The sequence below is a fragment of the Meles meles genome, chromosome 10 (assembly GCF_922984935.1).
Source record: "Meles meles chromosome 10, mMelMel3.1 paternal haplotype, whole genome shotgun sequence".
Taxonomy (NCBI): domain Eukaryota; kingdom Metazoa; phylum Chordata; class Mammalia; order Carnivora; family Mustelidae; genus Meles; species Meles meles.
Genome location: NC_060075.1, coordinates 56230757 through 56251417, shown reverse-complemented (window position 1 = coordinate 56251417; position 20661 = coordinate 56230757). Strand labels below are relative to the sequence as shown.

Genomic DNA, 20661 nt, shown 5'->3' with positions numbered 1-20661 from the left:
GTCCTATCTATAGCTAAATCTGTCTCCTACAATGTGTATCTTATCAATGCCTGCCTCCAGGGGACCTCACTTTCTTATGTTCATTTTGTCCTGCATCTTCAACCACTCCTTCTCTACATTTCCCGTCTCAGAGAATACCCTGTCTGAATTCCATATCCACTAGCTGGGACTCTCTCTCTCCTCTTCACTCACAGCACCCTGTCCCCTGCCAATCTAGGGGACAATTCTGTCCCCCAGAACCTAGTGGGGGAAATAATTTTTTCTATTATGATGAAAAGAGAGTTCACACCATATGCAGTTTCAAAGCACACCGTTTTATTACACAGACACATCAATAAAGTCATCATACCATGTTCCACATCTAAACAATTGTATATGTGTGTGTGTGTGTTTAAACACACACACAAACACACACACACACACACACACACGTTTAAGTTCCCAAGCAGAATCCACTTTTATTCTTATGCTTACAACAACTTCACCTTTTTGCAGCAGTTTCTAGAGCACACCACCACACTAGTGCCACATATTGTGTGTCTTCATCTACTTTCCCCCAAGGGTAGGCTCATACTAAAGCTATAATGTAATCGCTTAAAGTATTCTAGTTCGTAGATCAATTTATTGTGAAAGTTGAATTTTCAAGTACTTGAACAATGTCTTCCTAATGTCCCCTACTTATCTCAGAAAGAATCACTCTACATCCCAAATAAATCCCTCTAAATAAGCGAGCCCTGAAAATATTGGGTTAAAAGAACGACATTTAAAGACATATTTATGTCTGGTTATATACACGGTAGCCTATTTGGGTAACTGTCACGATTGCATCTCTTCTTAACTCTATATTGAAGCAGAGATATGCCTACTTTGTCCTTTGATGGGTGATTTCATAAATTATTTCAAAAGGCATTAAAACATCTTACTGATGTATTAGAACTCTGTACGATACAAATATGTCTACAAAGAAATGCCACCTAGAGTCAGTGGTTATTCCTTCAGTACAAAACTACATCCTTGAGTAAATTCAGCAGAGCTACATATATACAAAATATCTGCATCTATAGTTTAGATTTTCAGTGATAAAGGTTATGCCTGTTGATGGCATCAAAAGAACAGTGATAATGTTAATTCGCTATTTGAGGTTGCATTTATGGGCAACTTCTGTAACCTACTGGATATTGAAGTTATTCATATGAGTTAGGAGCCTTCAAACACTACAGCAAACAACCATAGCCCAGCTATTTCTTTTGACTCTCTACAGCCAGAATTTTTTTTATGAGTCAACTTAAATAGGGTAGGGATGATCACGATACTCTTAACTAGAAGACCTTCAGATTTCCATTAACTGGAGTTATTATTTTGTTATCAAAATTAAAACCCATATTTTGTTTCTAAATGATAACATGTTCTCATGTTGAGAATTAAAGATCGAATTTACCTGTGGTTCAATAAGTAACTCATACAAATGACCTGAAAATTGATTAGCTTTGGGGAAAAATGAAAGTATCCAATACAATGGGAACCGCATATTTTAAAATATTAGACTTCTTTATCTGTTATCAGAGGTTGTGTTCTCATAAATATTTTCAAAGACCATACTATTTTCTTCCTTATTCATATTTTCATAGGTGGCTATTTTAACATTTCCCTGTGGAAAAGAAGGACTGAATCTAACTACAAAAATGTAAGCCTATCTTTTTATTTCCCTCTACAAAGAACTCTTTCAGGTTCTTTGGATATACATATTCTTCAAAATGGTCTGTTTAATTTATTTTACATAAATTATAAAATTTTAAAAAGATCTAAATTAAATTCTAGCAAAGTGAATTATAACTTTACCTTTTGGGCATACATCATCGATCCTTTTATATAATTTAATTGGGCTGCAAAGTGTTTGAAATGTAAGTATCATGAAAATCACAAGTGATTATGTCTATATTAATAAATGTGGAAGTATGTGATTTAAAGTTGTTATGTTTATAAATCAGTATTAATCATCGTTATTACAGAAATGCCATTAATAGTAAAATAGCCAGATAAGTAATCTATCTTTATACTACACTATTCAGATCACTCAACTCCATAAATATCAGTCACAATGATATTTACACACAGCAGACATAATAAAAAGAATAAAAATGAACAAATTTAGTAGAAATCAAACATGTGATTTTGTGGGCATAGAAAAGCCTTGAAAAATTGCTTTCCCATCTCTTTGGGAATAGAATCCTGATAATACCCCAACAGCATTACAATTTCTTTTTGATTATCTATTTACATTCATGTATGCTATAAATATATGCTGTATATATTTTCTATATTTACAGTATATATACACAAACATACACACATGTGTTATTTTATTCTTAGGCTCATTCATGAACATGCAGATCAATCTGCACAGTATAATCAAAACATATTTATTTTCCTTAAATGATATTCATTTATAACTTTTCACCCTTGTGCAAAAATGCAAAAATATCATACAGATTAGTATGGTCTCTCTCTAAAAAAATTTTCTTTTTTATGCTTTAGGGATTTTTTTTTTTGTCATTTATAAATAAATTATGAAATATAGTTCATTCACAAATTGGAAATAATTTTAATGTTTTTACAAGGCATTACTGAGGTTTTGAATTGTGGTATTCTTGAAGCCACTGTCTTTCAAAACAAAGACATAAATAACTTATTGTTATTTCTTGATATTTGTACTTTTGATTATTTATATGAAATATGTCATTACAAATTTAATACTCATGCTAGTCAAATCGTGTTTTTGTAGAATATGAATTTTTCTTTCTGTTTATTCCTTTTTTTTTTTTTTTTTCCTGAAAAGTCTTTAGAACAATCTGGAATGTCTGTTCAAATTACTACACCAGAACATTTCTGGAAGGTTCTCACCCAAAAAGAAAAAAAAAAAGCTGAAGAAATAAGTGAGGCAAACTAAGGGAGAATGATTATACTGGGTGCCCATGAGGGAAAACAGCAAATACAAGAATTGCTTTAATTTTATCCCCTACTCCTTTGGTATTTCCTTTCCTCATGAAAATCCTAAAAAATGTTCAGTTCCTTAAAACATTGATTATACTCTTCCGTTAAATATCAGTTGTGGTCCTCCATTGCTCATGTTGTCTGTCATTTCCTGTTAGGAAAATAAGATGAATTAGTTAAAATTTACTTTCAGAGTAAGATATTGATTTGGTTAATGGGTTTGCAAAACAGAAATTTCAAGCCACTGAAAAACTTCCTGGGTTTTGGGGAAGGACAAGGATTGATACTATTGTTGGATTTGAGAAAATGAAATTTCATGTCATCTTGGAGCACATGAAAATGCTGAAATGGTAGTCTGTTAGACCAAAGTCTTCTATGCACAAAAACACTTCAGTCTGTCCCCAGTGCCCTCAGTCTCTCCTTTTCTTTCTCAACTTTATTTTGGATCATTTCCCTTTTTTTTTTTTATTTGACAGAGAGAAATCACAACTAGACAGAGAGGCAGGCACAGAGAGAGGAGGAAGCAGGCTCCCCGTGGAGCAGAGAGCCTGATGTGGGGCTCGATCCCAGGACCCTGAGATCATGACCTGAGCTGAAGGCAGAGGCTTTAACCCACTGAGCCACCCAGGCACCCCTCAACTTTATTTTGGAAAGACCTCACCTAGAAAGAAGAAGATGGTTAAATGCCTACTCTTACCCCTTGCATTGGCTTCTCTGCTGAGCATGTCAGCAAAGTGCCCACATAGCCTAGGGGTTACCTCACTCTATAGAAAAATGTGTGGCCTTTTTGCAAAGAACTGAAATAGGTCCACAAGGGGATTATTGCTTATATGCAAAGGTGGATCACAGTGGGGAAGATTGGTTTTCATGACACTATCATTCATACAGTGTAAAAAAAAAAAAAAAAAGCCCAACCAAATAGTAAAACCTCTTAATATGTTTCTTAAGGGATCAATTACGAGGATGCTAATAAGGAAAACTACATGGAAGGCAAATGAAAACTTAGATAGAAAGGATGAACTAATGTTAAGTTCCATTTGCAATTTGAGAAAATGTTAAGAAAAATTTAGATGTTTTGAATTCATACTTATCATTGAACATTAAACTCCTCCCTAAATATGAGAAGGTAATGAGATGTGAAGCCCATTCACATTTATAATGGTTAGTGTGCCATGTTATAAATAATATTTAAGCAAAAATATCTAAAAATCTTTCCACATGTGAACAGGCCTATTTGCAAAGTGTGGTAAGGAAAATTCAAATCCAAATTCTTGTTCATTTATCTTAAGCCTATCAGTTTATAGTTGATTGACGTTTGGGAGAATTAGAAATGTGTGCTTTTGTAAACTTTAGAAATTCTTCCCAATATTTATTTGAAAAATGAAAATGTATCCATGCCCTATTTTGCCTCTCTTCTCTTAGAAAATTCAATATAGGAGATGAAATAGAATAAAGATACTTGCTTCTTGCTTTGGCTGGTTTGGAAAGTTGCTCAGGGAGAGGATCTGTGAGGGACTGGAAGGTGGAAATTGGCCTGGCTTTTGAACTTTGCTTTTGAAAACTTTGTTGTTTTGAAAGATGTGGTGGAACTTCTTCCAAGAAAATTGGGAGAAAGGAGACAAGAGGCACTGGGGACATGTCCTACTATCACATCAAGCTCTGTCTCTCCAGGCAAAGTGCCTGGCCTCTTCCAGGTCCTAAGGAGCAATTTCATACCTGGCTGGCTATCCACTATATCTCCCTGGTAAGGTGCCATGAAAATACAAGAAAAAAGCTGAGAAACTCAAACTCTTTTAGGATGAAGACTCTGAAAGAAAGTGAAGAAGGTCCTTTGACGCCAGCAGCCTGTTTCTGTGGCCTAGTTGATGGTTCAGTGACTGGCTCGCTGGGCGTGCAGATGGTAAAAATAGGCGTGGAAACACAGTGGGGCTGTTGGGCTGAGATTAAGTTCATCAGCAGGAAACCTGATTTGAGGCTTCATTCAAAAAACTCACTGTGGGTGGCAAGTTAAATAGAAGCGATTCTTCAAAAATGATCTTTAACAAAATTTACTCATACACCTTTTCCTTTCCTCATATGAGTACAAAACAATTTCCTAATGAACTGATAAAAGTAAGATTCTTAGGTGCTTCTTCTTCTTTCTAGATGAATTTGCATTCAAAACAGTGGCTTAGAAACCATAAAAACTAATCTAATGTAGAATATTTAATTGCAGCATTAAGAAAAACACCCAGTTTTTAAAAGGCTTAAAAATGAAAAGCGTTTTCCTAACTAAATTCATACTAATGTGGACACTGTAAAATCAAGAGTAGGAGAAAAGAGCAAAAATTGGGTTTCAAATGCATTAGCATTTTTAGTTTATTTGCAAATAGGCATGTCCAATTTGGCAAGAAGAATATGTTCTAAATTTGGGCAGGACCAAATGTGACTATTTGCAAGTGGATATACTATCCACCATGGGGCTATAGTATCAATGACACTTTCTGGATTTCCAATTATATCATTTAACCAAAGTGAGATGACGACGATTTTTAGCAACCGGAAGTATAGGAAATAAATGTGAAAGGCATCACATCAGATAATTTTGTCAAAAGACAGGTCTCACACAGCATTTTTTATTGTATTATTGTCAAACTTGTGTCATTTGCTCATGCAACTTTGGCATGAAGGAGATACTGTTTGTCTTTATCAGACACACCTATTATTAAAAACAGAACTCGGGTCTGTGAATGATGGTCTTGAGTCAGAATCATGATGTAGCAGAAAATAAAGGAGTCGTGAATCATCCAAACAGGAGTGTGTTTGGATGCTTATAGGAGGCTGAATATTTCAAATACTCAACCAACTTTCAAGCTGCAAGACTCTGCCATGTAGGTTTCTGTTGGTTCCTCAAAGTAGTTCTCGTGACAGTGATACTTTGAGGAGCAACAAACATCGCAGCATCAGTCCAGACTGATCTGCTGACATCATGGCTTCCTAGAAAGAGGCATCGCTTCCTGCGGTGACATTACAACATGGTAACTCCCTAGAAATCAGCGTACCTTGTAGGTAACTCTGGTGTCGGGGGCACCACCGGGCAGCTGGGCAAGTCGGTTATTTCAATAGCCCTCAATCTCTAATATAAATATAACAATCATACAATAAATATTGTACAAACATACACACACACAAAAACCAAATCACAGTAGTATAAAAATAGAGCACAAATGAGCTACTATCCAAATACTTAACAGTAATCTATTTTTAACAACCCATTCCTTTAAATCATCAGTCCTGCTAATTATACCATAATTTTTTTTTTAAGAACATGTGTACATCAGTTCCAAATCGCTTTTCTCGTGGAGCAATTTAAGAATATCTACTCTCTTTATTTGAATGTATTGATTGCATACAAAATAGAAACACTTAAGACGATGGAATACATATTTTTTTCTTCAGAATCACATTACGAAGGAATATGCGGTAGGAACTCTTGCTTACTCTATCTTCTGTTCTGTGGTTTTATTTCCATGATATCAAGTGAAATAGTATCTTAGCCAGTTTAGTTTACAGATGTTTTATCTTTTCCTTCGTAGATCCAATAACAGGAACTGAATTAAGAAATACGTGCAAAATGCAACAGAAACACAGACAGCTCACTATATTATCTGTCCTTCAAGCAATAAATGTTACTTCCTGTTTGAATGAGTTTTATGAAACAATTAGGCAAGAATATTATTTAAAATATAGGCAAAGCTACCCAAATATGCATGAAGTTTAGATGAGAATTTAATGAAGCTTTATGTGGACTGTACTATCTGCACTGGTAGGCAAGGCTTTTTGTTGCCTTATTAAAAGGTCCTTTTATGCTTCAAAATCTAATTTACATAATCAAATGCATCTACTTACAAGCACAAGAGGTGAGCTAGAAAGGGGAATTCATCAGATTTCTAAAACTGGCATTGTTGAGAGGGTATTTAGTTTTATGTGCTTTTTCCTCAGTATAATACATAAAAATCCATATTTATAAGGCATTCACTATTTTATGAAATGCTATTTTAGGAACTGTGTTTTGGTATAGATAGAGAGCTATGAGACTGTTGAAAATAGGTGTACCCAAAATAGCAGAGAAAAAAAATAATAAAAAATTTCTATTCTTAGCCCAATAGGGCCAACGTTGTAGAAAATCCAATTCTTCAGATTCTCGTCTAAAGCTGCCAGTTGACTGACCAAGATTTGACTGCAGTGTTCGTCACATGCTAGCTGTGAGCAGAAGAGGTACAAAACTTACTTTCTCAGCCATTTCATGAGAGTGGTGCAGCGAGTGCTCCCTCTCCGAGAACATCCTCCTCTGTTCGTAGCTGGCTAGTCGACAAGTTAGCCAGGAAGAGAGGGTGCAGCCGCCGATCCCGATGCACGCAAGGGACATGGAGGCAAGATGCAAAGGATAGAGGGAAGAGGTCTTCTTTGTCACTGCCCGAAGGAATTGAACATTCAGGATGCCCCCAATGAGTCCACAGATGCAGCAGGCAGAGAAAAGGATCATCTGGGAAGAAAAAAGAAAGGGAGCGTCAAAGCTGAGGGAGCCAGGCTGACCCGGAACACAGTGCCTTGTCCTGCTGCACCTCAAGGATGTCTGAGCTACAGTAAAGGGAAGGGGCTTTGGTGCTTCTCAGAGGACAGGTGCTATCCTTTCACCAAGTTTCTGTGCAAGCAGACTCAGTGGAGAGAGCACAGACCACAGTGTTTCAGAATAGCTGACTGTATAAAGGCTAAGGATACATCTTTTGAAAACCCTGAAGTAAGCAAAATTTGTCTTCAAGGTAGATTCAGACTTAAATCATATTTACTTACTATATGCTTACTACGCTAGGAATCTGAACAGATACTATCTCGTCCAGCAAACCTCTGAGAGAAATCGTAATATACATTTTGGACAATGAATGGTGAGCAGGTAACACTCAAGTTTAGGGACTAAACCCAGATTTTCTGATGCTAAACCCAGTTTCAGTATGTTAATCCCCCTAAAATATATAGATATCTTCTCATTGAACTGTCATGAGTCCCACCAAACTTCAGACCTTGATACTTCTCTAGTTATGTGGGTGTGGGGAGTTTGCTTCCTTCTCTTTTTCATTCCTGGGAGTTTTATTGTGTATCTGTTTCCCCAAATGATAGTTTAGGGACTCCCTGTGAACTGCCCCTTAATATTATAATTTTTTTGCTACGCTGTGGTACCACAGTGAAGAATACACAATAGACATTCCAAAAATACCTTCTGGTTGTTTTGGAGGAAACACAGGATGGGGCTTTGCTTTTGATTCTATTACTGGTTTGATCTGGGTCTCTGTTAAGAGACCTTGGGGGGTTTATTCTACCTAAATATCATAAATTTAACTGAATATTCCAAAAGCTTTAATGATTTTATTTTATATTTGCATTTAGTTCAAATTCCCCCATGAGCTTTCCTTATACTTTATAGTGCGATACTAATTTAATTATCCACACTTATTTCCATTTTTCTCCAGAACATCGTCTTCACTCCAGTCCTCTGTCTTGCCAATTCTACAGCTTGTTCATTCCCACCTCAATGACATTTTCCATTTCCTGGAAATGATGTTGCTTCTTTCTTGGACTCCTAGATGGAAGGTTCAAAGGCAGTCCTAACTTCTTCAGAAAGCCTTCCTGGATTTGCTGCTCTCCTCCTTTGGCAAAATTCCATTGGGCAAACAGGTATGTAACATAATATAGCATTTAATTTTACAATATCAGGAATTATTTGCTGTTGATGTGAGCTGAGTTTAGAATGCATTTATTGAGCACCTAGCATCTTTTAGGCCCTAAGTGAGGCAGATGCTGGCATTATTAAAAAAAAAGAATAACTCATAGTTATTGCCCTTGAGTATGCTGGGGTCTTATTTGAGAGAGATCCAACATTTCAAGCTGGCATGGCAAATATTAAGAAAGAGGGATGAATTGGTTGCCCTTGGAATAAGGAGGAGGAGAACGTAGCCCAACCAGGAGTTTCAGACAAAGCTTCCCTGATAACATGTCATCTAAACTAAGGGCATGCAGTTCCCAGAAAAGGGTAAGACCCCAGATATCTGAAATAGCTTAGTGAGATAGCATGACGGACAGAAAGAATTATAAGCACTTTGTAACTTGTAACTCTAACTTCATTCAGCATCCTTATTGTGTCTGTTTCACAGTATCTATCTCCAAGACTGCAAATCCAATTATGGATAAGTATATTTTTACAGTGGATTAAATATAATATTGAGTATCAATGACCAAATAATTGAATCATCCCAAGTGGGAACCTGTCGCTCCCAGTTTCACACAGAATCAATATACTATCTTTAAAGTATATTCAGACAGTATGCAGTTTCTTGGGAAATACTTTGGTGTTGGCTCATTCTCAGAAAATACGGGAAGATGTTATATTCTAGCCTTCAAATAATGAATACTGTTAATTAAGAAAGTAAATGACAAATTATTTGACTATTATAAGAAAACATGTAATCTCTCCTGCTCTTAGTCTCATTCAGTCTTGAAAGTCATGGCATTTCATTAACACGTGCCAATAGAACATTCTCACCTAGGAATTAAAATGTTAAAATCTATACCTACATTTATAACCACACATGATTTTCAAATCTCACCAGACTAGAGAATTTAGACTCCAGAGATATTTGGAGTGGAGAAATTATCATGCAATTTGATTGAAGGGTAGAGAACACTTGATAGCTAAATGTCATCTATGGGAATATCAAAGAGTAAAAGAAGTTAAAGTGAATGGTAGTTTATAAAAAGTTCAGCTCTACTGAATTTTTTATAACTTTTAAGAGAATTTAGAAAGAAAAAAGACACTAGTGCCTTTTTAAAAATTCCTTCTTTTTCCTTCTCCCATGAACTGAATATTTGTGTCCCTCTAAATTCAACAGTTGAAGCCTAATCCCTAATACTATAGTATTTGAAGGTGGGAAGATAATTTGGTCAGGAAGATAATCTTGCAAGATAATTAGGTCAGGAAGGTGGAGTCCTCCTAATTAAGGTCAGTGTCTTTATAAAAGAGATTCTAGAGAGTTCTCTTTCCCCTTTTGCCAAATGAGGACACAGTCAAACATTTGAAACCTGGAAGAGAACCTTACCAGAACCCAACTACACTAATCTGGGTCCCTAATCTGGGTCCAGCCTCCAGCCCCATGAGAAAGAGATTTCTGTTGTTTATAAGCCAACCAGGCTACAGTTTTTTGTTATAACAGCCCAAATAGGTGAAGACATCTCTCCTCCCTTTCCTTCCCCTGTTCTTTCTCCTCTGCCTCACCCTATTTTTCTTCTTCCTTCCTCATTCTGTCTTGGCCCTTTTCTTCCTCTTTCTCTCCCCCTTTCTTTTATTCCTTCCTTCCTTCCCTTCCTTTTCTCTTTCCTCTCCTTCTCTCTCTCCCTTTTTCTCTTTCTTTCTTCCAAATCCCAAGAAATTGTTATTATATAGCCATAAAGACTCCAGTAAAATAAAAGTAGGGAGAGAATGAAGGTCATGTTTTAAAAGTGATGGAAGATTCATAGATGCAAACTACAAGCCTCCAAAAATTTGTATCTAACACTTTCCCTTTAGATAATTTTTAAAAATTACATCTCACATGGCTAAAGAAATAGGTGATTCATTTTTTTGGTCACAAGAGGTATCCTCACACACACACACACAATATGTGATTTGTGAAAAAGTAGTTAAACAAAAATAACTAATACTCCCATCCCTGCCCTCCTGAGATAACTGGCCTCCCCTGGAAACCTCCTTTTAGGATCAAAGACTACTTTCTAGGGTCCAAGTGTAGTATTAATTTTGCTAACTTACAAAGGTCTCTGATCTTTCCTACCGCACACAAAAAAAATAAAAAATGCTTTTTCCCTCTTTTGAACTCTCCAAAAAAAATCATGGAGGGAAGTGGGGAATCCCCACTTGAGCATACAGAAGTTCTCCTCCAGCCATTATCAGAGGTAACTGGGAGCATGTTCCAGACCCCGGAAACCCATGATAGTCCTGTAAAACATCTGAAAACACTTATGTTTGCACTCACAGTAATAAAATAAAATTAAATAAAAAATCATTGGGAATTAACTGTAACTATAACAACACAGCTGTTTTGCTGCATTGCAAAATTGACTTCACAGTCAAAGCCAATAATCCATAGGCCCAGTTCCACATTTAAACAATTAAATTTCCCATGAACTCAAGCCATGTCTTTTTTAGCTTATTGAAGGATTCATGTATCTGAGTGTCTAGGCGTCTATAAACCGGAAAAGTGGAGACTGTCAACCACAGCAGTCATTATGGGTTACATATTCATGCATTTAAAGAGTATCTCAAAGCTTTTCTTTCTTTTTCTTTTGTCATAGTCTCTAATATTCTTGATGGTTTTTTTTTTTTTGAAAATGAAAAAGCCACGATTTATTTATCAGTCCTCCTTTCATCCCAAATGAGTAATATTCAGTACGTGAAAGTTGGCTTGTCATCATTTCCATTTTCGGGTTCCTACATTTCAAATACTTCAATGCAAAATACAAACAAGGCAGAAACTTACGACAAGTCCAGATTTTTTTTTGGCGCACAATATTCCACATATGCCACAAAGAAGGAACTGGAAGGGAAAGGAACAAAAATTATTCTATAGTCAAAGATAAGAAAACCTCTATTCTTTTTTTAGCTTATAGCTCACTCATGACACTTGCTCCAGGGAAGAATGAAAATTTTACATTCCCATCAAAAGCTGGAAAGGAAAATTCCTCATTCTAGAAGAGTAAGAGATAAAAACACTAACTTTAGTGAAAATTTGTTCTTTGCAAGGTTGACATAGGTAATCCTGGTACTTAAGCAAAACCGGAGTCAGTTTTATATCAGGCAACTTGTGAAGTACATAAATTTAGAGTTTTGTTCCTCCTATTTTCTTTCACTGTCTTCTTATCCCTTTCTACTTTCTTAGGGAGAAATGTGGTGTGATACATTCATTCATAATTGATTTCTAAGCAATTAGAAATCAATGGGCTCTACTACAGGTAGTGAATCTCACACAAACAAAAAGAGAAGGAAGGCATCAGAAAGGGAGATGTCCTTTAGGGATATTCTTTGTACCTCTCCAACTATGTCAGATAAAATGGTGACCTCATTCTACCAGAAATATGGTCTTTGTGCATACGTTGGAAGAACTCAAGGAGATGAAGCTGTTGATGGCATGTCATTTCTTGTAAATGAGCACAATGGTGACATAATTTCTTTGCAAAGAAGAAGCATCAAATAGTCTACCAATGACACACTATTAGATACTTTGGTTATCGGAAAATGGTAAATCCTTTAACTTGGTTAGAAACATTTAGAGCCATTTGAATGTGCATTTATACATACATCTGGCTGGAAGCAAACCATATAAATAAAATAATACAGTCATTAATGAATAATAAGCCCACTAAGGGCTTTCAGACTAGCAAATAAAGCTTGCAGTGCAGTTAAGTTTTTCCTTTTGATTTTCTTTTAAATTGTGCTATCTCAAGTCAGAACTAATAATGCAGTGGTTTTAACTGGGTTTCACACATCGGTAGACTTTATAAATATATACATAAAAATATTCTAAGAATTCTCTAAAATAAATTAAATGCTTGTGAGAAACATCACCAAAATTGGAAAAAGAAATAATAAGTTACTGAAGTTTCTCTTTGCAGGGATCTTTCCATATAAGGGAACAAAATAGTTATAAAGCAGACAATGATGCAGCAAGACAGATCAGAGCACAAGGATATATAAGGATTTGCTTAAAACATAGATGATCTTTCAAACTAATGGCAAAAAGATCAAGATCCAATGGAATTAGGGCAGTTTACAAACTTTCCCTAACATAATACACCAAAATATCCATGAATCAGTTTGAATATGTAAATGTATAAAAAAAAAAGTATAGTAACATTCAGCAAAGTTAAATATTAATGTAATTTTCGAGGAGTGAGAAGGATTTATATAATATAACAGCAAAGTCACAGACCAAAATGGAAAGTACTTATAAATATTAATACATAAAAATATATTTTTGAGGAGCGCCTGGGTGGCTCAGTGGGTTAAAGCCTCTGCCTTCAGCTCAGGTCATGATCCCAGGGTCCTGGGATCGAGCCTCGCATCGGGCTCTCTGCTCAGCGGGAAGCCTGCTTCCTCCTCTCTCTCTGCCTGCCTCTCTGCCTACTTGTGATCTCTGTCAAATAAATAAATAAAATCTTTAAAAAATATATATTTTTGATAGTAAAAAATAACACACTTCTCAAAAGCAAAAAATAAATTGGGATCATATTTAGAAAGCCTATGACCAACAAGGGTTAACATATTATTAATCTAATAAAGTAATTTTAATACCTTAAACCATGAGAACATAAAAATTCAGAACTTTATAAAACTTGAATAGAAGTTTTAAAAAGCTACTTCTGAGTAACCATTTGTCACCCCCACCTTTGTGTCCTGGGTCCAAATGAATTTGTCCTTTCTTACCGATCCTGTCTCATGTCTATTAAGGCTGTGCTCAAGCCATTCCACTTTGTACCCCTCAGTGCTTCCAAGCTTCAGATCAAACCCTCAGCATGCCCTTGTCTTTCCTTGCCTGACTCACCCATCACTGACCCCAAAAGTCCACTCACCCAGAACTCAGTCCTGAAGTAATTTGAAAGCAATGCAGTTTTGTGCTCCTTGGACCTCTTCTGAAATCTGTAAACATTGCCATTATTTATTCACAGCCAAGCCTGAGGGGACCTCAGGAGTTGAGGCCCAGTTCTCCTTCTCAGCCACTTGGTTAGAACATCTAAGTGGCAATAAAATTACTTCCTTCTATGGTCCACTAAGGAAGGAAGTTCTGGGCTTGGGGGTGTGGGGGAGGTAGAATATAAGGGGAATCGAACAATATGTTTCTACTCCCAATCAGGCCTGGAGAATAAATACTTCTTGATAGTTATTTCTGTCAGGCTATCCAAAATCTGCATTTCCTGGAGGAAACTTGTAATCTGAGAAAACATCTACACGTGTAATGGGCGGTATATAAAATCATGAAATTTATTAGGATGCTTTAAGGGATGTTAGCTGAAATTTAGCCATCACAGTTTATAGAGAAGTGTAAAAACAGCACAAGAAAGCAGTAAATGATCTTTCAATTTCACGGGCAGTCTGTAACCCCAAATCAGAACTCTGGAATGGATCTTAAAAGATGACTTAACTCAGTCCTTGCAGTTTGCACGTGGGGAAGTACAGGTCCACACAGTCTTGGTGACTTGCTCAAGGTCAGTCATCAAGGTCACAAATCACCCATGTAATCTAAGGCTTTTTTTAAGTGTCTGAGTTAATTTATTTTTAATAATATAATGAAATGCTTTTCAAAAGGATTTTTCAGTGCTAGTACAGGGCATCATACTAGCAAATCCAACCAGAAGTGTTCAATGAAAACCTGGTCATCTATAATTGCTCTCTTTGCCCTTCCTATTGTTAATTTTTATTGTAATAAGAATGATTATAAGATCAATCATAAAACAGTCTACAATTAAGCGAACCTTATTATATAGGGAATTTGTTATATTTCAAAATACTTTTTTGTTTTTGCTCAATATAACTTTATCAAGGGTGCAAAGCACACATATCATGTTATGAAACAAGTGAAAAACAGATCTGTTTAAAAAAGTAAAATTGACGGCTGGAAACGTATATCTGAATTAGAGACACACTTTTACATGAGACAAATAATTGTATTTCTGAGAAAATGGGCTACGTAAACCCAGGGAAAGTTATTTGCTTTGCTTTTACTATAAAGTTATATAAATGAAGTGATCTAATGACAGGGAGTGCAACTATGTAATGAAGCTAGTTAGCCCTCCAAGTGGAATTCATCTGATTCTAACTTAGATTAAATTCAATAGATGACTAAGGTTGTGATTCATTGTAGGATGAAATGGAGCTGTAATGGAAATAGCATTCTGTATTTTGAGTGGATGCTCTTCATGCACAGAGCCTTCTGCTTTTGCTTAAGATGGAAAAAGAACAAAGATATCATTCCCACGTAAACAATAAGAAAAAGCCAAAAAACAAAGACAGGGGTAACTTTGAAAGCCCATCAGAATGCTGAAGTCCAAGGCAATGAAATACCTGCAATTCAAAGAAGAATAAGGCCCTGGAAGGAAATTCTGGACACACACTGTGTCTTTTGTTGCAGAGACAGGAGAAGGGGATGTGGGTTGTCCCATAAGTGGGCGTGGGGGGAGGGGGAGGCGGAGCAAAGCTCTGCTCTGTCCTTAGGCTTTCTTTGTTATGAAGCAAATGCTTTAAGCCCCTGGCAAAGGGGTAGCAAAGCTTATCATTTCCAGGATTAAATCAGTGCATTAAAATACAGAGACTGAGAAAATAAAAATAAAGAGAAAAATACAATTTGGTAGTAAAGACTGAACCAACAGATGTCAGGGGAGTTTAAAAAAGTGAAAGGAAATGAAGTGAAACTGTAAAATAAGCTGGAATAAGTAATTCAGTAGTGTAAGTGATCAGGTTAAATGTGAATGCATTCAGTTTTCCTCATAAGAGGGAAAATAGAAGGATTTATGCAAATATAGATTGCAACTCTAACTAGAGGAATTATAGAAAAAGATAAATGCACCAAAGATAATCACTGTCATAGCACAATCAGTTCCTAACCAGAATGACTGCCTTTTGCACTAACAGCCTAAGAGAATATATGAAGAAAAAATACTGACAAGATTCTGAAAAAAAAAAAAAAAAAAAAAAAAAAAAAAAAAAAAAAAAAGGTACATTTGAACTTTTGACATCCAGTCAAATTCTCATACACAAAAGAGATTACAAAAAGACAGGCTTATTTGGGCAAAAGCACTGTGGTGGGCTGAATTATAGCTCTTCCAAGAGATGTATGTCCTAATCCCCCAGAATCCATGAATGTCACCTTATACAACAACAACAACAAAGCCTTTGCAGATATGATTAAGAATCTCAAAATGAGATTTTTGTGGATTGTCCAGTTAGGCCCTAAATATAATCACAAGGGTCCTTTAAGGGGAAGAGAAGTAGGCGGAAATAGACAGAAGCTTCCAAGAAGACACAGAGAGACACAGAGAAGGAGATGTGAAGAGTCCACACTGCTGGCTATGAGGGGGAGGAGAACTGTGAGGCCCAGGATGTAGGCAGCCTCTGTGAGCTGGAAATGGATTCTTTCCTGAGGCCTCCAGAAGGAATCTAGCCCCACAGACCTATTTTAGATTTCTGGGCCCCAGAACTGCGAGAGAATAAATTTCTGTTGTTTTAAGTCACTAAGTTTGTGGCAGTTTGTTCCAGCTGGAATAGGCTAATACAGGCTCCAAAACATTGTACACGACACACTCTACAAGAATTACTAGAAGGTGCTAAGGAAAACAAGCAGGGAAAACCATGAGATAAGAAAGAAATGTAGGAGAAAAACACAAAAGAAAACAAAGCGATAAATCTTTTACATTCAAAAGTATTGGAAAAATTAGTATCTGTTTAGAATGGATATCGCAGGCGATTCTGGCCTGAGGCAGGGTGAGGTAGGGGTAAAGAGGATGTAAAGAGAGTTCGAAGACTCTTATCATTTAGCAGAATAACATAATAATTATAATATGTAATAATAACTAGAATAGCTAATTAGTTTAGATATTGACGGAAACTACAACTTTAAATCAGTGCATTAAAATACAGAGACTGAGAAAATAAAAATAAAGAGAAAAATACAATTTGGTAGTAAAGACTGAACCAACAGATGTCAGGGGAGTTTAAAAAAGTGAAAGGAAATAAAGTGAAACTGTAAAATAAGCTGGAATAAGTAATTCAGTAGTGTAAGCGATCAGGTTAAATGTGAATGCATTCAGTTTTCCTCATAAGAGGGAAAATAGAAGGGAAAAAACAGTCCACTAGGTAAAGAAGGAAAGGGATTTGCTCAAAGATCCCTAAAATGAACAAATGAATGAAAACCTCTTCTTTCCTTCCACCTTTCTCTCTGTCTCTGTCTGCCTCTCTGTTTCGTTTCTCTCTGACCTAGATGCTCGTTAATGAATACTTTATGAAGTATTTCTTTCTGTCCAAGAAAAGTTTATTCTGGGAAAAGACTACGAGTAAAAAAAGGGATCTTGTAGAATTTCTCAATTTTAAATTATATAATGGAAAATGTTGAAACTGTGGTTGTAATGGAAGCAGATAAAAACAGGGACCGGAAGAACAAGGAAGTGTTAGGTGAAGGGCTTATGAAAGATGGTGGGCCAATCTTGTTTTAAGAGAGCTTATTAAAATTTTTGCCACATCACATTGAACCATCTCAGATGAAACAAACTTCACTGAAATTCACTACCCTTTACACAAGATACACATACTAGAAAGTAGAAACAATGCTCCTTCCCCCACCTCAAGATAATAAGCTGAATCACAAATTGAACTTAATACTTTGATAAGCTTTGGGACACCTGGTGGCTCAGTGGGTTAAAGCCTCTGCCTTCCGCTCAGGTCATGATCTCAGGGTCCTGGGATGGAGCCCTGCATCGGGCTCTCTGATCAGCGGGGAGTCTTCCCCCTACCCCCACCACCGCCTGCCTCTCTGCCTACTTGTGATCTGTCTGTCTGTCAAATAAATAAACAAAATCTTTAAAAAAATACTTTGATAAGCTTTAATGATTTATGCAATTTTGTCAAAATTAATGTTTTCTTTAAAATACAGAGAAAAATGTTCAAGAAAAATATTACATGTTGGGAGACTGATCGGAAAGAAATCTATTTCTGGTTAAACTGTGTATCTCTCCTTGTACATGGATTGAAAGTTTGATGATTTGCTTTGCTACCACCCATTCTTGGATATTTTTGTTCTATTTCAATCACCTGTTCAAGAATGATAACTGGAGTGTCTTAAAGAATTATTTTGTAGTTTAGCACATAAAACGCTACTGTGCTAATGTATTCATATTTTCCCCGATATTGTGCTGATGTGATAGTGATTTTCTGGCTGTCCTCATCAGGATGAGTAGTTTTATTATCATTATTATTATAATGAATCATATTCCACTGCATAAAGTAGATGTAGCTTCCATTACCACCACATTTCAGTTTTACTTGGAAAGTTTTTTTCAGTTCAACACAGTCATAGTAGTGGCTGAAATACAGTATTTATGTTGTAAAGCATTTTGATTGTCTCTCAGTTCTCTAGGGAAAAAAATGTATTGAAAAGGGGAATTTTCTTCCACGATGGGCAAGCGAGTGAAGAAAAGAAATTATGGAGCAAAGAAACAGTTTTGAACCTCATGTTACATAAAAGTGCAATTGAATGTGTTATTTCATTGGCCATTACTGGTACTGTTAGGGTGAGAGATCGTCTATTTTTATATCCAACTTTGCCACAGCTATGCTGTTGAAAAGAAGTTTCTAGATAACACGATGGAATTTCAAACTGAATGAATGAATTGGTAGATGGGTGGATGAATGTATCATAGGATGCATGGGGGAGGGGCAGGAACTAATCAGATTTAGCCCATTTCAGATCCATAACTGGGTGCAATTATTCTTTTCATTGAATCAAATCCCATTAACTTCTTTTTTGTTTTCCTGAAACACTCATGATTGGTCAGATTAGGTTAATTCTCTTCTCAATGGTGGCATTTGAAAATAATTTGGATGGTATTGACCTTTTAAATGTCACAATCCTAGCTTTGTTGGTTTCAAAAGTTTCCTTCCCAAACCTCAGATGTCCTTGAGATGTCAGCATGAGTAGAACTTTCTATTAAAAAAAATTGCTGAAAAAAATATTACCTTGACACTGAATGGTCACTGCCAGAAGATCCTTTTTAAATGTGAGTAACTTTTTTTTTTTTACAACCTAAAAAAGGTTGTAATCTTTTAAAAACCTTTACTGATGTATAATTGACATATGATATTATATTAGTTTATATTCTTAATTATGTGAGACAGAAAATGGCTTGGGAAAGGGTCCTATGATTATATATCCCAGCTGTTGATTTATTTTCTCTCAATAGACAAAGCATAGGTATTTCCCCTTGGTGTAACTAGAAATTGGGCAGTGTCTCAACACTCTCAACTGAATGCTGTTACTTACAATCACCTAGTCTGTTCTGTAAACAGCTCTGACTGATTATAATTCAATCTCCCCTTTAAATGTCCTTTATACAGACACTGTCCCTTGATGCACACGCTATCCCAGTCACATTCAGAAACTTGCTCCTGGAAGAAATCAGATACTTGTCACTTAGTCGAGATCAAATAATGTAAAAAACAGTCAAAAGGTATCACCAAAAGCTTCAGGACATTAAAAAAATCAGAATATAATTTGTTAAATTTGTGAGATCAATTGGTCTGTTACTCTGGGGTTCTTTCAAACCCTTGGGTGCTATGGCTGGCAAGCCTTTCTGCCTGAAAGCAGAATTCTAAAGGAAAAAGAAGAGTTCCTCATTTTATAATTATAATCAATGGCCAGTTCCTGGATGGACCATAACTAAAGGCAGGTAACTACCATCTCTACATGTTCCCTCTGAGGAAAAAGAGAATACTGTGGTAGGCAGAGTAGGGTCCCTAAAAACAACTTCATCAAACTTTAAAGCTTATGTCACAATGATAACAATCCAGACCACATGAATCCTCCTTGAAATCCTTTGTAAGATCTCGAAGTGAAGGGATCTCTTCCCAGTTGAGGGCAGATGTCGCATACAGTAATTCCATCTGAATATTTATCTATCAGTTCCATGTACCAAGATTTCCCTCAACACTCTGAGATTTAGGCAGGGCATAAAAGCTGACCATGCTACCTCCTTTTTTTTTTTTTTTTAGATTTTATTTATTTATTTGACAGAGAGAGAGAGATAACAAGTAGGCAGAGAGGCAGGCAGAGAGAGAGGAGGAAGCAGGCTCCCTGCGGAGCAGAAAGCCCAATGCGGGACTCGATCCCAGGACCCTGAGATCATGACCTGAGCCGAAGGCAGAAGCTTAATCCACTGAGCCACCCAGGCGCCCCATGCTACCTCCTTTTTTGTTCTACCAGATAATCCAAGAAAATACTTTTGGCTGCCTTAATGATTAGACCCAATTCAGAATATATGGCCTCAGTTACGAAGCCTTGACAAGAATTTTTCAAATAATTGCCTCTGTGAACCATTTTTATCAGAATGGCATGGGGATATTTGTTATAAATGCTCAGTTATGGACCCCCACTGAATCAAATTTTGGTGGGGTGGGGTCCCAGAATCTGCATCTTGGATAAATTCTGTGGTAACTGTGATGCTACTTAGAGTGGGAGAACCTTAGGTATAGAATCGCAGGTCTGATTTATTTCTCCAGTTTGGCTTAGGTGAGCTGGTGCCACCCGGAGCTGGCCACCTGTGGGACCCACCATGGGAGTAGTAGGCCTGAAGGGAGCAGCGATGGATGGATGTCTAATACCAGACTCCGGAGACGCCCTAGGCTTATATGATGAGCCAAGGTTCTTCTCTTTCCTGAAGGATTTAACGGAAAATATTTGTCTCTTCATTCCCAGGAGCAAAGACAGTTATCAGAAGCATCCCAGGAGAAGTAAGGATGTTTTGCTCATTCATATTTCTATCAATCATGATTAGGAAGGTAGGGAAGGAAACTGATGTTGTCTTCTCTGGATCCTACTGTAGACA

General features: G+C 36.5%; 1 protein-coding gene across 4 annotated transcripts in view; it reads right to left on the bottom strand.

Annotated features, from left to right (window-relative positions):
* Positions 1-314: 314 nt before the first annotated feature.
* Positions 315-20661, bottom strand: part of TMEM196 (transmembrane protein 196) — a 52494-nt gene continuing 32147 nt past the window's right edge. For 2 of the 4 annotated variants that reach the window (XM_046020873.1, XM_046020874.1), the window contains exons 2-5: positions 11556-11612; positions 7262-7516; positions 6033-6106; positions 315-3142 (exon numbers count right to left, since the gene is read on the bottom strand). In XM_046020873.1, coding sequence (XP_045876829.1) covers positions 3136-3142; positions 6033-6106; positions 7262-7516; positions 11556-11612 — 393 coding nt within the window. In that variant the 3' untranslated portion in view covers positions 315-3135. The remainder of the gene's footprint in view (positions 3143-6032; positions 6107-7261; positions 7517-11555; positions 11613-20661) is intronic. The other 2 variants (XM_046020875.1, XM_046020876.1) reach the window with 1 other exon arrangement.